The sequence below is a fragment of the Sebastes fasciatus genome, chromosome 7, assembly GCF_043250625.1.
Source record: "Sebastes fasciatus isolate fSebFas1 chromosome 7, fSebFas1.pri, whole genome shotgun sequence".
In the NCBI taxonomy this organism is placed as follows: Eukaryota; Metazoa; Chordata; class Actinopteri; order Perciformes; family Sebastidae; genus Sebastes; species Sebastes fasciatus.
This window is the reverse complement of record NC_133801.1, coordinates 27,987,080-28,004,516: the sequence shown is the minus strand read 5'-3', so window position 1 is coordinate 28,004,516 and position 17,437 is coordinate 27,987,080. Positions and strand designations below refer to the sequence as shown.

General features: G+C 41.0%; 1 protein-coding gene across 1 annotated transcript; it reads right to left on the bottom strand.

The window, feature by feature from the left end:
- Positions 1 to 7,370: 7,370 nt before the first annotated feature.
- On the bottom strand, positions 7,371 to 12,803 carry mrps23 (mitochondrial ribosomal protein S23). The gene is made up of 5 exons (XM_074640079.1): positions 12,651 to 12,803; positions 10,107 to 10,286; positions 9,888 to 9,965; positions 8,537 to 8,660; positions 7,371 to 7,928 (listed from the first exon to the last, which is right to left on the bottom strand). The coding sequence occupies exons 1-5, from the start codon at positions 12,692 to 12,694 to the stop codon at positions 7,785 to 7,787; spliced, it is 570 nt and encodes a 189-aa protein (XP_074496180.1). The 5' UTR covers positions 12,695 to 12,803; the 3' UTR covers positions 7,371 to 7,784.
- Between the last annotated feature and the right edge of the window lie 4,634 nt (positions 12,804 to 17,437).

Sequence of the window (17,437 nt, the reverse complement as noted above, 5' to 3'; positions counted from 1 at the left end):
AACAACATGAAATCAACAATAACCTGGGACATGGATGTTTTTGTTCATATTCCTTAAAGGGACTGTTTGTAACTTCTTCCACGTATAAATCAATCCGGGTCGGTGTCCCATGCGCGCTCGTGTGTGGCTACGCTGTTCAGACAAGACTCCAACACAAACTACATGGAAGCACCAAAACCGCAAAGTTATATCTAATGAAGCCCGTCTTGCTAAACAGTGTTGGCTGCGGTCGTAGTACGCGGGGGAGACCGTAGCTTTGGTCTCCAGGACTGGAGTCTCTGCTGTACTCTGCTCCTCTGTCTGTCTGCTTGTCTTCACTCGCACACCACGCGCGTTCTCGCTATTTCACTCTTACGTTCATGCGCGCACACTACACACTTCAGGAGGAGTTAGTTTAGCTCTGAGAATATCTAGTGAATGTACAGTGGACGTTTGTGCAGAAATAAATGCTGCAGCTCCTCCAGACCAACAGAGGTTTCCCGTGTCTTGTGAAGTGACGGGGCTCTGCAGCAAGAAACGTTATCGACTCTGACCGGGTGCCGGTGTCTCCCTCCTCCCGCGGTCGGGAGGCTGAAGCAAGAAAGCCAACACTAGGATCACCAGTGATTCATGGAGAGACCTCCGTCTGGTCAGCTAACATTACTGCCAAGCAGGTGAAATATAGAGTGATATTGTGGTTTTAGCTGACGTGTGTCGCCTCACTGTTTTGAGCGATGCTCGTTCATGTCTATGTAGAGCGAGCACAAGCGCTGACTTTCGTTGACTTAACGGCCACAGGTGTCGCTGTTAACAAGCATTTCTGATTCTTACAAACAGTCCCTTTAAAGTTATATTAAAAAACATCACAATAAGTTCATCTTGCAACAGTATGATTACCACACATCAAATTAACTAACTTTTCTTTAGCTTGGAAAGAGTCATTTAAAACAAATTTAAACATAAGCTTGACTTACGAGTTTTCAACAACATTTCATGGTCTGTTGCCATGGAGATGGCTCAGTTGTTTTCAGGTGACCTTAAGTGTTGAACTTCTGTCACATGATAACAGGTTGTGGAAGATTGACTGTACAGTAAATTAGGGTGCATAGTGTGAGGGTCACTTGCCACTCAGCAGGCTGGTTGGGTTAGTTATCTCTGAGGAGAGGCAGCTGTGGAGCCTAGTTGTCCCTGATGAGGATCAGGTGGTTGAAGCCTATATCTACTCCTGGTTTCAATGCACAGGGGTTGACTCATTGTCTCTTTGTCAGAGGTAGTGAGAGTGCTGTCCTGTTTTTGCTTTATCTGTATAGGGGTGTGTGAATCTGCAGAAGTACCACATGAACCTATCTGTGGGATTCACTCACCATTTAGCTTCTTCTCTTCTCTGGAGCCTCTTAGAGTGGGTTAGGCCTGTGTGGCCTGTCTTCGCTGGTTCTTTTGTTTCATTCATGCTCTAGTCAGCTGCTCGGCAGCAGTGTTTTATTTTTAGTCTTTTCAAGATGAATTGAGTGTAGGAAGCCTTCTTTTTAGGCCTGTTTTCATTTTCATTTCCATGATTTCGTTTCCCCTCCCCTTAGGGTCGCTTGCGATTTTAGTGGTTAACCTTTGGGATTAACTTTTAGATTCCCCTGGTCTGTAATTGCATCCCTCTCCCCGTTCCCCCTGACAATAAGGTTGTTTTTTTTTGTTGTTTTTTTAATTTTTAAATCGATACATTAATGCCAGAATCAATATATTCGTTTAATTTGAGTCTATACGGAGGTAGAAGGAAGTTACCGCTTTGATTGTTGTAGTCAGTGTAACGTGACGTCATATCCTGTTCAGCATCCGTCACCAAAACAAACCGCAGCCTACCGCAGTGAGCCGATACGGAATAGTAAAAAACGGCGAAGGGTCTGCGTGGATACGACCTGCACCCTCACATGTTAAATCCAGTGTGCAAACACTGCACATACAGTAAAGTATGGAAACACAACTTGGATTGGATTACTGGAAGGCTCAAGCCGGATCCTTCTCAAAGCCCCATTTACTATGTAATGAAAATGTATGATATTACTATTAAGTGCTTTGTGATTATATGTTTTTTTCTATATTCACTGTGTCCCACCCCTTTTTGTATTTTGTATTATAAAACAAATATGGCATCTATTTGTATGCCTCGCAGTTAAGTAGTACTAAAACTACAATTCCCAAGAGGTGGAGATTCTACCACCAGGGGGTGCACAGGTGTACTGCATACTGCCAATGATTAGAATGGGATTGGTTATTTCTACCAGCCTGTTCATTGTTGACTCATGTATGTGTGAGAAGAATATATGAATGTGTGAGAAGAATATAAGTATGTGTGAGAAGAATATATGAATGTGTGAGAGAGAGTATAGTGGAAACGGAAGGCAGTGTAGTGGAAAGGGATGGCAGGTAATTTATCGCGCTGGGATTGGCTGAGCAGGCCAGCATGGAAGGAGGAAGAGAGACGCCAGTAGGCCGACTGCAGCCACAGTTGCAAAGTCTGCTTATCACAATTGACTTTGGGCTTGTTTTCCTGAAAAGTCGCTTACGAATATTGGTAGTTGCGGGTTTTTGTTTCTAAAGTGTAGTTGTCCAAAAATGACGTCCTAATGTCTTTTCCTTGCGAGTGAAAATATATGTATGTGAAAGGAGAATATATGTGTGTGAGTGCAAGAATGAATTATGTCTTGTAAGGCCCCTCATAGCTTTGCATCGGGGTGCAGCATCGCCGTGTCGGGGATTCTTTCACATGGCCGGCTGGTTGTACATTATCCCTTACATATCAAATTGCAATACTTGTAGAATCGCAATACATATGGAGTCGGCACCCAAGTATTGTGATAGTATCGAAACGGGAGATTGATCCTTGATTCAGTTTGGAGTGGTGTATGACATCACATGTGACAGCTGTAAAACAGTAATGATCCTGGACAAGAGACTGAATGAACACTAGACTAAAGCACTCAGCATCCACTAGGAAGAGGACAAAGGTCATTGAGTAGAAGTCAGTGGACACCCAGGGAAAGATCAAGGAGGACATTCACAACTTAAATCACCACTGTGAGGTTACATCATGTGCCATCTATTCTCAAATTTAGACTAATTTTACACATAGTTTATAGGTGGAATCACAAGAGGGAACTCAAATCTCAAATTTCAATCATAAAGCACTGAGACAGACGGGCCACAGTAAGTACACAGAGCACATCTTAACAGATGACTGTCCATCATCTGTCAGTCACATCGACATTTATCAGTCCACCCATGACTCCCTGTCAAATAAGACAACTGCCATTGATCATTGTCATGGCAACAGCCTTTGTAACGAGACAGCCCAGCCATCGGCGGCCTGTCAGACCTTCCACTGTGTCCTGGCTTCTTTTGTTCCTCTCCTAAACCAGAGGCAGAAAAGATTATCTCTGACAACCTCAGGTCAGACACCAACTACAGACCAAAGCCGGATGGAGATGGTAGTGAAAGAAAGGAAATGTGACGTAACTCTTTGAGTATCTGGACTTTTATTTCAAGTGCGTGTGTGATGGGCATTTTTCACCTTTGGTCCTTTAGGAGTTGAAACACCTTTGAAAAGCATGGAGACAACTGGAAAACATAGACAAAGGCTGTGCTTTTATCTTCCAATACATCTCTTGATTTAAAGCTTTGCTATGATATTTTGAAGAAGCGCATTGGGTCTGATCAGAACATAGGGAGAGGAAATTACAACAAACTACAGGCTGCCAAAATCACGATCATCTATAGTTCTAAATATATTTATGTTGTCAAAAGAGGGGAAAAACACTCTAAAATGAGAATAGCTGAATTGTTCCTACAAAACAAAGTATGCCTGTATCATCACAAAGTATGATGCTCTTCAACAATTGATCAGATGTGTAAAAGGGGAATGGCATAGGAAATGAAAGACATGACAGCGAGAGAGAAGACGGTAGATCCAGATGAGGTAACATTATTTATTTAAAGCTATAATTATTAATAGCACCCTTTATCATTTCCCCCCTCCTGTGATGGCTTCAATATTTAATGTTACTCATGGGACAAAAATGGGAAAATATAATGTATTCCCTTATTCCTTGACACGACTCGTGAGACCCTCTGAAAAGTGTACAATGGTAATCCAGCCTGTTCTCGGAATGAAACGCACCGGGTGTCCCATTAACTACAATGTAAAACCCATCCGCTGCAAGAGTAAACGCTCTGAGAAAGTGTGCTCCGGCTGGTGGGCGGTGCTTGGTATTTCCTCAACTGGTCTCAACATGGCTGCCGGGTCACAATCTTTCTAATTTTACAGGTAACAGTACACTATAAGATGTTTCTGGAAACATTTGAGGAGAGAAATAGGCATTACAGTAACAGAATATTGATTCATGTTTGATCAGCGCTGCCTAGTTTGACCGTTTGGTCGGAGTTCGCGAGTGATTGACAGCCGGCTCTCATAGACAGCAGCTGGACGGCAGACTCCAGATCAGCTCTGACTGCTTGTTTTCCTCCAGGCTGGGAAATCTTGCAGATGCCATTAGGAGCACCGGAGGACACAGAGGCACATGCTTTTTTTTCAGATTACCTGCCTCATGTACTACTGTCAGGATATAGTGAGCCTTTTATAAAAATAACTTTTTTTAATCATATTTGCTCCATTTCTACCCACTGCAGCTTTAAGTCTAATAATTAGTAAGTTTTGTCTTCGTCAAACAGGCAAAACACATGTACCAATAGGTTGAGAGTATCTGACCTGCAGTATATTTGAAGACATGTATGTCTAGAAGGCTATAAAATCAACTGACCTTGATACTAGTGCAGCAATGTGCTGTCTTCTGTCTTGATTCAAGACAAAAACACTAATTTCTACAAGAGAAAAATATGAAATGCGAAAACTGCATTGAGAATCATCTTAATCCAATGGCAGACTGTCTGAAAGTAAACATAAGTCTGAATATGAGATCAAATGACTTATAAAGATGGATGTTTTAATTGATCTAATGGAAAACACACTTGGATGAGTGTAACAGATGTCAGGGCATAAAAGCTCAGAATCCTCAGACCCCCGATCATGTCATCTCTCCTCTCTCTCTCTCTCTCTCTCTCTCTCTCTCTCTCTGGACCGGTGTGCTGTGACTACAGCATCTGCATAATGCATCCTGTGGTATTTGCCATGACTGGCTGTGGTTGTGGATGAAGGGAGCGGATGCCTGCCAGTCATCCAGTGCACAGCGTTGACATTTGTTCCTCTTCAGTTGTCATGGGGACTCACTGATGTATTCAGTCCGCTGTTATCGAGGGCTTGTTTGAAGGGGCGTGACACTGTAAAATCCAGCCCTTGAAACCTCTCTCCGCGAGTGACCGTTCCACCCCTGTGAATTTACCACTTTCACGCCTCTTATTGTTTCATTTATCCTGCACCTGGGCCACTGCGAGGACTGAGCTGCTGGATGGAGCGTCAGGAGAAGACGCATTTTATCCAGCAACGGTCTAACAGTACACACACAAACACACAAATTAAATTGTTTATTAAATTGAAATTGAAATGGAATTGAAAGTAAATGTCAGGATTTTGAATTGAATTCATGTTGCCGATAAAAACAACAGAAACAAACTTATTTTGCTTTTTTTAACACAATACAAAGGTTACAGGTCAGCACTGGTTAAAGATGTTTTAAAAAGAAAATATATCATTACGACAATAAAAATAAATTGAAATTTCAACTAACTAGGCTTTACATAGACATACATTTTAAAGAGCTGATTTAAATTAAGACTTTGCCAGCCCGAGCGCTTCATGCAGGGAGCTCCACAGCTGGGTGCAGACGCTTGAGACCGCGTCAGAGCCTCTTCTGAGGTTTCATACGACAGGAAAGGTCCTGATCGGATGGTATCTGGGCGCACAGATGATGTACTGTGCCATTTTAACAACCTGCTGCTAGGCTTTTCAATCAACAGTGGAACGGGTCCATAACATAATGCTCTCTGCTGAACTGACCAAGATCTCGTCTGCCTCCTCAAGAAGTTATAACTTTTTTATTTATGTATGAAACTAAAATGTAATTTAATTCTCTGGTGCTTCTAATGACATCTAAAGGATTTCACTGACTGGAGGAAAACAACCAGTCAGAGCTGATCAGGAGTCTGCCATCCAGCTTCCGTCTACGAGAGCCACGAGTCAATCACTCGAAAACTCCGACCAAACGGTCAAACTAGGCAGCGCTGATCAAATATGAATTCATATTCTGTTAATGTAATGCCAATTTCTCTCCTCAAATGTTTTCAGAATCATCTTGTAGTGTACTGTTTAGCTGTAAAATGAGAAAGTTTGTGACCCGGCAGCCGTGTTGAGATCAAGTTGAGGAAATACCAAGCACCGCCCACCAGCCGGAGCACAGCCAATAGGAACGCTCTCTCTCTCTGAAATGACCTGTGATTGGTCAAAGTCTCCCGTCACAGGCTAGATTTTCTAAAGCCTAAAAACAGAGCCATGAGGAGGAGCAGAAGTCTAGTTATCTCTCAGAACACTTGAATTACAATATGCTGAAAGGTTATTATGGAATTTTTGCCCAATGATGCCAAAAATATTCTCCCTACTGAAGCTTTAAGTGTAGTATAAAAATATAAAAACTCCCATCCAGGTTTATGAGCTGAATTACAGCAGCATAAGACTATGGCTCTGATGCCCCCTAGTGGACCGATCACAGACATCTTCTCTGTAGTAACTCGTCACCCTGCAGCTATCTTACCCCAGCCAATCAATATCTCATCATTTGTAGTCAATACAGTATGATTGTGGGGCCTGGAAACAGTGTGTGATCCTCGAGACACTTGACCACATGTGCTATTTATGTATACATTTTTCTATGTATATTAGTTTTCTGTTCTGAGAGGGACAAGTCTAAAGCTGAGTGTGATGAGCTGCACTAAACAGACTGAAGGCTTTCAGTGCTTGAAAGTGATAATCCATCAGATAGAAATATCTTAATCACACATCGTATACGCCAATGTGTAATCAAGCACCCCCAACAAAGACTAGTCTTTTTGTTCGTTGGCTCAAGGCTGAACTTTCCAACTTTCATTAAAACATCTGTTGAAACAATTTTGCCATGCATCAGGGCTTGTCCTGAACCAAGCCCGTCTCCTGAAAGTTGCCATTACATACACTATTAATTTGCAACAGCCAATCTGTTCTACCCTTACGTTTTTTACCCACATAATGAGGAAAGTTCAGTTCATCTTTATTGACAGACTGAAGTTGCATGGTGAGCTTCTCCATGTTGGCATAGCAATTGTCTGGAGTGGTTGTGTGTGTACATGTGTGCACAAGCGTACGCTTATTTGGGGCGAGGGTCCAAGAAAAAAATGTGCACCGGGGCCAATCACAATTATGTTACGCTGCTGAGAGTAACTTTAATTTCACATTTCAATTCCACATGCAGTTACATACTTCCAAATAAATATATAACATATGTGATGGACTTTTTCCACTGCAATGTAGACTCAGGTTTTTATAGCTCTTTTGATCCTTGATCCTTGAATGACAACATCCTGCTGGTGCTGCAGGACACTGTGGAAATGTCATCTAAGTGACATCAGTTTAGGGAACATGAAGCTGGCATCCAAACAATCCGCAGAGCAGTTCCTGATGTCGGGCGAGATCGGACAACGGACCATGTCATGAATGGTGGTTTAAATAAAGCCATTTCTACGGATGACCATCACTTCCAGAGGAGCAGCAGAACAGAACTACAGCTTCTTAAAGTCAAACAGCACATCTGGTGTGGAGAATCTGCAGCTCATCAAATGGGTTTTGAACTGCTGAGGTCTATGGGTGTGTTTGTGGTGTCTGTTGTCTCCTCGCCGTCAGCGTCAACTGTCTGCTGCTCTGCCAGCATATCTGTTAGCTTCAGCTCCAGCACTGGATCCCTGTGCTCTGCTGACACCTGCAGGATAAAGGCAGAACTGTGGTCATGTGCTGCAACACTATACAGGGTTTAAGGTTTACTTCTGATTTAAAAGCATTACTTCCTGGGACTATATATAATTTTTCTCAAGCTTCACAGCAGCTCACTGCATCCTAATGTTAAGGATGGGTTAAATGCGCTTAAAAGTTCAAATTATTTCAACTTTGACCTCAGTTGTTGCTGACTTTTGCAACAAATGAGATAACAGCTGCAACTGTTGTTGTCTAGAAACGGTGAATGGCATTCCTTGCGCAGTTTTTGATGGCATATCATACCTGCACTGCACTTTGCCTCTGCGCCCTACCTCGCTTTGAGCCAAGAACACATTTCTTATTAAGGATGTTAATAATTAACCGTTAACCGACATTAAGAATTTTAACCAATTAATGCTATCGGATAAACGGTTAAAAGAAATATAAAAAAAATAGCTAAAAAGCTGAGCAAAACTCAGAAGTGGCTTGTCACTTTAAGGAAAAAGCCACCTTAACAGCCCACCTTAAGTGAGTCTGAGCCGCAGTAGCAAGATACAGGCAGTTAGTACTTAGTACTTAGCTAGTTAGTACTTATACTTTTAGCAAGACTCTTACAGGAGGAGCTCCTCTCCTTCTCAGCACGATGCCCTCTGCGAGTAAAGCCTTCCCAGTCTCCTCAAACACAGCAGAGTCATCCAGCTCACCGAGGCTCTGTAACTCTGTGTACTTGTCTACAAACCTGTGGGAGCAAAGTGAGAGAAAAACAAACATTTAGTCACAGTGGCGTGGAAACAATATGTCATATATTTAAAGGGGGCCTATTATGCTTTTTCCCCTTTCCTTTAGCATGTTGTGCACTACAAGCATGCAATGTGCTCAGCCCGTTGTCTGTTACAATATGCTCGGAAACGCCAGGAGGTGTACAAACAAAATATTCTGTGGATAAGCAAGAAGTCGATGAGTGTTACGGGAAAGGAAAGTAGGATGCCTGGCAACAGTAGTAAACACTAAACTCCGACGTACGTACCGCCAAACACTGCATTTGTGTACCCTAATTATTACTGTCGCTTACCTCCAAGTCAAAATTACTTTCCGTCTCTCTGTATTTCCCCTCGGGTCCCTACTCTTTTCATTAGACCTTTTTTTTTTTTAGCTTTTAGAAAACGATCTCTCATATTCTTTCACAGCCTGCAGCAAAAAGCCTTTTCGTTCCCCCAGTGTGTTGCCTGTTTCTTTCCGAGAATTTAATGTCATGTGACTGTCCCTGTGGTCTCTCATAGAGATGTCTGTACAGGCGAACCAGCTCGGCCACTTTTCCCTCGAAAGCCTCCATGTTGAAATGAAAAGCGCAGCGCACGCAGTTGGCGCATAGTTACAAAAACTCAGAGGTACACGACAGAGCACCGGGACAACTTGCGCAGCCTTAGCGCACCGCGCGAAAGCCTTTCCACAGAAACACTGCTCCTGAACTGCCTGAAAACTGAAACGCCTTGCTTACGCCTTACATGGTGACGTCACTAAGTAACACACTTTGCCTAGCAGCTAGTTTGGCACATGCTCAAACAAAGCTAGTTAGAGCGGCGCTGGAGCATTTGGTTCAGCTGACCAATCACAAGCTCAAACAGAGCGTTTCAGACAGAGGGTGAAAAGAGGTGCTGCAGCGCATCCGGTATGAGAAAAATAAAGCGTTTATTTGACCATTAAATCATGTTAACATGTCCTAAACATGCAAGTATAATAGGTCCTCTTTAACTTTTTCTTTTTTTCAACATCACACTCGGTGTGCATTCACTACAGATTCTGGCACACACAAAACCCAAACACGACTAAATCATTTAGATCACACTACATTTGAATCCTCTCTTCCCGTCTGACAGTCGCTTTCATGCTTGTATATCATATCTTCTCTTTAATCACTGCCAAACCAAAATGATGGTATCTTTAATCAGAAGGGGAAAAAACGTACCTCTGACATGTAGAAACAAAGTTGGACTTGGACAGATCCAAAGGCCGAGGACCCAACCCATAGTGCTCATAGAATTTCCTGAAAGACAGACAGGTATGGGTGAGTGAAGCCTGCGAAAACGGAGGTTCTATTCAGGTACATTTTCACAATATTTACAAAGAGGGCATGTAGGTGGTATAGGAGCACAGCTACTATTGTGACTATGAGTACTTGACTTACGCTCTAACTTCATCCTCTCTGTAAAAGATGTCAGGCACAGTTTCTTGTTTGTTGGTAGAGCGTCTTGTATGTGGCTTCACGTAGAGCGGGTCCCTCTTGGGTGGAAAAGCTTCATAAACATCATACCAGATGGGTTTGTCTTGTTGCTTTATGACCCTGGAGCGCATCAGATCTCGAACCCTGTCCATCATGACATCACACAAGTTGCATTAGACAGCAATATCATTAATGTAAAGCAGAAATTTACACAGAGATAGATAATGACATTGCTGACTACAACTCAGGGACGGTATGTATAAAGCTGCTCAAAAGTAAAATGTTGGTCTTGTGTGCTTAAAATTCTAAGAATGACATCATTTGCTCTTTAACTTACCACTTAAAATAAGTGTCATATACTCTCATTGATCACTGTCTTTTTCCTAAGAATTGTTTCAGTCATTAGTCAGAGTTTGGGGCCATTCATAAGACCCCTTCTGATAATGGAACTCAACTCTGTATTAAGTCCCTGAAATGAATGAAATACAAATATGCCAAAGATCTCTATATATTGCTATAAAGTTATCTGAGCCTATAACTAACAATCGCTCAATCTTTTGTTTCTTTTTTCTTCTGTATTGTCTGTGTAAATGTTTTATGTCTAATGTGATATCTGCTCAGTTTTGAGGATGATAACTTTGTAGTCATTAAGTTTAATACACACAAACATGACTTCAGTCAGTTGTGTCTAGAACCTGTAAATTGCAAAAATCAGATCTGAGTTCTGCAAAAACTCTCACGAGACTCGCTGCCGTACGACCTATCAAATCAACAATTCGAGATCAATGCCTAACCTTAAGCTAAACTCCAGTGATTTTTTTGACAGCCTCTAGATGGCGCTGAGGTAACACAGCCCTCATTAAAATTGTTACGTCCTAAAAGTTGTAAAATTAACTTATAGCTGAATCCAGAGTTATTTTATTTATTATAATGAACGTGCTACAGACCCACGGGACTGCACCGCCCTGCACGCTTATACATACGGCTGTAATAATGGCTATATTGGCTGTAATTCATCACTTTTATTATCTTATAATACACCCATGGGCTGTAAGCTGTAAACCTGTACCGTGGTTGATGTATTAACATCTCTATTCCCAAACAACCGGCTATCGGCCAGTAGCTAGTAGTACTAGTAGCATGACATATAAACAGAATTTAATGTAGTTGTAAACTATTTACTAACACGCAGGGCAAAAGCACAGGACACAACCTCTTCTACATCCATGGTCTGTGGTCTACTGGACATCCATTTTGGATCCTTGACATGAAAAAGTTTGAGATTGCTCTCAAAATCTGTGTGCTGGATTTTTCTAACTTCTTTTTATGTTCATCGCTCACTTTGTGCTCCTCTGGGAAGCAGCTGGGCAAACAAATAATAAATAAATAAGTAAGCAAGTAAATAGTTATAATAGTAACTTATGAATATTTATAAAAAAATGTATTGTTCAACACAGGATATTTCAGTAGAGACATTAAATATGTAATAGAATAGAAATAATTTAATTTGACTTTTGTAAGGCACTTTGTAAGCGGATGTTTTACTGGCGTCTGGTAGTCGCTTTCAGTCCAAAATGGCAGAGGCGTGGCTCCGATGACCAATTGACTTTCACTTCTTGGCAATATATGTTCTTTGCCTCAACTATTCGAGATCAATGCCTAACCTTAAAGGTCCCATATCGTGCTCATTTTCAGGTTCATACTTGTGTTTTGTGTTTCTACTAGAACATATATACATGTTGTAATGTTCAAAAAACACTTTATTTTCCTCATATTGTCGGCCTGAATATGCCTGTATTTACCCTACCTCTGAAACGCTTCGTTTTAGCGCATTTTGACAGAATTACAACATAATTGCGTTGCTAGGCAACAGCTTGGGTCCATGTGTACTTCCTGTCAGCTGATGGCATTGACATACAACCAGGAATAAACTGGGGCACATTTAGTAATGTTTACGCTTAAATCCGTGTCATGGGTCTAAATATTGTATATTTGTGACATCACGAATGGACAGAAATCCTGACAGCTTGTTTCAAATACAGAGTTTCTGAATACGGGCTGTGTGTATTTCCCTGTGGATTGAGTGTTTCGATACTTTCATAGTATTTATATAGGACTTTAACCTGCTTTATAATAAAAAACATGAAAATCTCACTTTTTTATAATATGGGACCTTTAAGCATCTCGCGAGAGTTTCCCCAACTCGCGTGTTCTCTAGACTGACATTCAGTTAACATCACCATTTGTTCATTTTAGTTTAGTTTGTTTGTTCGAGTCAGTGACGCCTGAGAAGCTATCGGACTTGACGTTAACTTAACGTCCTGACGTAATGACGTCCTGACGTAACTCAGGTGACCGCCAGTAGATGATAACCCCGCTGCAGCAGGAGAGCCTGTTTCATTCAGCCCACATTGATATGAAGGAAGGGTCAAAACATAAATAGTCTCCACTGTTAGCTGCCTAGCTACCACACGGTGATAAGTACATGGTAAAGTGCTGCTCTCTTACCGGGTGAATACAGTCCCAAACCTCTCTAGTCTGCTGCCGGCCATCTGTGTGTTTTCACTGACAGCTGCAGCATGAACAACACATCCGGTCTGAGCGTCTTCTTCTTCTTCTTCTTGGCCGGATTTCCGGCAGACTGGATGCTTTGCGGCTCGTTGCTGCCTCTCACAGGTCGGAGTGAGGCTGCACTGCAGAGTGGGCCTTTCTTTTTAAAAATTTTATTTCAAAATGACATTATACATAGATACAGCAGAAAACATTAAAATCATTTACATACAGAAGAAGCATAGCGAAAACATAAACAAAGAGCTGTGACAAACATAAAAGGACAACAGAAATGAAACAAAACCAACACGAGAGAATGACAATAATTTCACTTAAAAACTTTAAAGATATTGCATACTTTCATTGTTTTCATTGCTTTTTTTTGTTTTGTGAGGAAGAAATTGTTGATATAATTCCATTTATTTCATAAATACAAAGAAATTAGGCTTTTTTGGGGGTAAATTTACACTTGTGAATGTGGATCTTCGCGAGAATTAAAATTAAATTAACAAGAAAAAATGCATTACTGTCTTTGTCACTGTAATCATAGCAACCAAATATAATATTTCTATAGTACAGTGCAGAATCTGAGAAAATGTTAACAAGTATAAAATTATTGAGATCTTTCCACAATTCACATGTAAATTTACAGGACCAGAATAAATGAGAGCACGTTTCAGGATGTGATTCTCAGAAGGAACAATTTACATGTATGTCATTCTTTAACTCAGAGTGGGCCTTTCTCAAACTGGTCCCTCCCACTCCATGACGGAGTGAACTCCTTTTTATTTATTTTTTTTTCACTTTTTTTTATTAACACGATGAATTTACAAATAATAAGGCAATCATTGCAATTATAAAGCTATCATTGGATTTCATTAATATCATGGATTAAATATAGAGTTGAGTTCCATTATAGTAGCACATGAAGATGACTGGGGTCTTTAAGAATTTAGCCTTATGAATAAAGAATTTAGCTAAAATTACGAAAACATTAGGTCCAAATCTTTTGTCTTCAAATAAAACAACAAAAATACTACTATCATGATCAATAGGCATTGCTGTAGATTTGGTACTTAACCATAATCCAGAACAACTGAAAAGATTTTGCTCTAGCCACAATCTCTCGAGAAGAGGACAAGTTGTCAACAGTGAGTTAAAGATGCATGTTAAAGAAGCGATAGAAGAGGTAAGTTAAGATACCTGGTCATCTTAAGAAATAACAAAAATGGTCCTTCAGAGTCCGAGATCAGAGCTGCGTCCATAGCAACGGTCTGTTATACATAGGAGCCATCTGCGATAAAGAAATAACAGACCGTAGAATGCTGTAATTGATCAATCAGAATTGAGTATTCAACAAAGCCATGCAATAATACTTTTTATCATCGGAGTTCTCCAAATTATTTAGCCAGTAGAAGGCACCCTTTCTATTAGAAATGTTTAATGAGAGCATGTTAGTCAATGCCTTATCTTGTATGACTCAAGGCTTGACTACCATAATTCTTAAAAAATCATGAAGATTTTCTTTATATTGGCAATTTGCCTACTGCGGAATGATTATAAAATGTATATTATAAAAATTCGATTTTTCACAAATTGATACTCATATTTATACTTGAAACTTTACTTGATGAAGCTCAATCAGGGTTTATGCCCAACAGACACCTCTCTAACAATACTTATTTGATTATTCAACACATTTTAGACTTCTTCAAAGCTTTTAATGATGTTGAGCATACTTTTCTTTGTAGATTTCTTTTGTAAAGCAATTAAAACACTTTACAGCAATGCTAATTGTTCAATTACACATAAATGTGGGTCATCAGCCAGATTTGATGTGAAACGTGCTATTCAGGAAGGGTGCCGCCTTGTATCATCTCATCTCTTCCTCATCGCTGCCCCGCTTTTATGTGAATATAAGTCAAAGTGATTAGCAGAGCATCTCCATCGGACACCGACGCACAGAGGCACCCTTTAGCGACAGTTTGTGACGTACCAGGCTTTCAACTAACTCCAATGTAAACCCACCCGTGGCATTGTTCGTCAGTCAGAACAAGTGACGTATGAACTTTCAACCAGGAAACCGCTGTTCATGGCCTGTGTGAAACTAAAAATAACAATTGACTTATTTTGTCACGTCAGTCATTAGTCATGCGGCACGTTAGTATTGTTAGTCCCGTGAGTCATGTGAGTCACTAGTCAGTTACTAATAACAGGAGCCGTTAGTCACTCTGCAGTCACGTCAGTGAAGTTAACGAAAATGACCGTTTCCTAGGTCATAACTAAGTGGTTGTGTTGCCTAAACCTAACTTCTTTTGAAAACGGAAGTTTATTTTGAAAGGACACTATGCATGTAATGAGCAAATATTGACACGCCGTACCCTGTGTGTCGGACTCAAATGTCGAGGGGCACTGACCAAGCCGCGGTATTTCACGAGTTGGGAGTAAGAATGTGTTGACTTAGTTAAGGTTAGGAAAAGATTGTGGTTGACGTTAACTTGACTAACGAGTCATGTGACTACCGAGTGCCTAACGAGTCATGTGACTAGCAACTCACATGGATCATGTCCCTAACCAATGACTAAGGAGTCACGTGACTAACGACTTATGTGACAAAATAACTGAACGTTTACTTTTAATTTCACACGGGACACAAGCCTGGGTGAAAGTCCTGTGTTTGTTTGACCCGTCCATCGCCTCTCCCATCCACCTTAAGTGGATTATTATGCTCTTTATACTACATCAGTTGAGCGTCTAATAATGACGTGGGTTGGTTTACATTGGAGCTAGTTGAAAACCTGGCACGTCTCATACAGATGCTAAAGGGTGGCTCCATGCGGCAGTATCAGACGCCGAGGGCGACTGACAAAGCTGCGGTATTCAACGAGTTGGGAGTGAGAACGGGTTGAGATGAACGCCAAATATGTACTATTGATCTCAAGGAGGCATGGTTTTACTTTCAAATCCTGAGGGAATTTATATGCTGCACTTTCTCTAGTTTGATCTTGCGACAATAATAGAAAAAGCTCTATTTTACTTTGTAAAGAAAAGCTGCACTCATTGTCTTGACCTACAATGAGTGAGTATGGAAAGGGTGGCCTTCGTTTTCTGGATTTCACTGTGTAGCGTACAGGGGCTCCAACTTACATTTCATTGTGCAATCCTGTCTGGTAAAACGACAAATAAATGAACAAAATTCCAACAAAATAAGAAATCACTGGATTTACAAAAGCTGCCACACAGGCTTAAAAAACAAGTCTAAAAACAGGTGTAAGTTCTGCATAAATGCGAGTGGGAATGTAAAGAATGCAGCCCCACGCTCCAAGCCGTTCTCATTCCTAAGACCTCCATCACCAGTGTGTCCCTATTTCAATAGGACCTTTATTTTATTTACTGTTCATAGTAATATGCTATATTTTTTTCAGTCCTCTAAACTTATAACTGAGATGAATGCACACAGAAAAACATTATGTTTAACCTTCAAATTTACCACATTTTTTATCCCAAAATTTCCAAATACTGTATGTCAGGCTGAATTTTGCGGAAAGGTGCCTAAAATGATTCACAATGACATCGAATATTGTAGAATATTTCCAAATGATGGAACGGTACAGCCCTGAAAACCTGGAGTCTTTGAGTATAAATATAGCTTCAGTGAAGAGCTTGAACAATATGCTACACAATATCCCGTATTGTGTGTGCATCAAAGCCTGATTTATATTCTTCCTCTGTGCCATAGACATCCATTGTTATCCAGAAACTATTAAAAACACACCAATGAGCCACACTGTTGCTCTGGGAGACATATTCCTTCATTACCATGAACAAACACACTGTAGTTTATTTGGACTCAGTCCCACACACACCGTCCTGCTGCCACCAATTCTCACTAGAGCACCAAATGTGGATTAATCCGCCGCTGGAAGAGGTGGTTTGGGGATCTGATTTGGGCATCTGGTCAGGATGCCTCCTGGGCGCCTTTTCCAGGCGTGACCAACTGGAAGGAGATCCTTGTGTAGACCCAGAACACGCTGGAGATATCATATATCGCATAGCTTGAAAACACATTAGGATCCCCCCCAGGAGGAGCTGGGAGTCTTTGCTGGGGAGAGGGACATCTAGAAAAAACTTGTTTAGCCTGCTGCCACTGCAAACACCGCAAAATAAAGGCATTATTTGTGTCACCCTAACCCTACTATAACATGTCCAGGAGGGCAACAATACAGAAAAAGCTCTCAGTCTCTAAATACATTATTTTATTTGTTACTTTGATTTCAGAACCCTTCACTGAAAGGCAGCGCAGGCAGGCTTAGTATGCTGTGAGGGGAAAAAAAAGTGAAAGTAAACTTTAAACTTTCCTTGTCAGCTGACAGATAAAACTACTGAATGGGGCCCTGGCTCAGCAGGACCTGAAACATTACACACATCACCATAACACACTGTTCCACACAAGGCAATATCATACACCACCTGTAAAATGCATGCTGTAATTTTTGCAATTTGTTCTCTACTTTAACCTGAATAATTAAACGTTTACCTGAATAGAAAGCCCCAAGAGTGAGGACTTAAGACAGGTGTTGTGGAGGGCTCTGAGAAAGTCTGAAAAGCAGAGAGAAGGGAACGTTCTGTATATTTATCAGTGGGTGGCTTTTCAGGTTGCACAACAGTGCCATGAGACAGCTAGGCTGGTAAGGCCAGGTTGAGTTCAGGAATGTCAGCACATAACAGGGTGGTGTAGAGAGAGA

Excerpts from the sequence above, each read along its gene's own strand:
- mrps23 (XM_074640079.1), bottom strand. The coding sequence starts at position 12,694 with ATGGCCGGCAGCAGACTAGAGAGGTTTGGGACTGTATTCACCCG. Across the intron at positions 10,287-12,650 it reads TTTGGGACTGTATTCACCCG|GGTTCGAGATCTGATGCGCT; the intron begins GTAAGAGAGCAG and ends CATGATGGACAG. Across the intron at positions 7,929-8,536 it reads GAAGGAGAGGAGCTCCTCCT|GTGTCAGCAGAGCACAGGGA; the intron begins GTAAGAGTCTTG and ends TTTATCCTGCAG.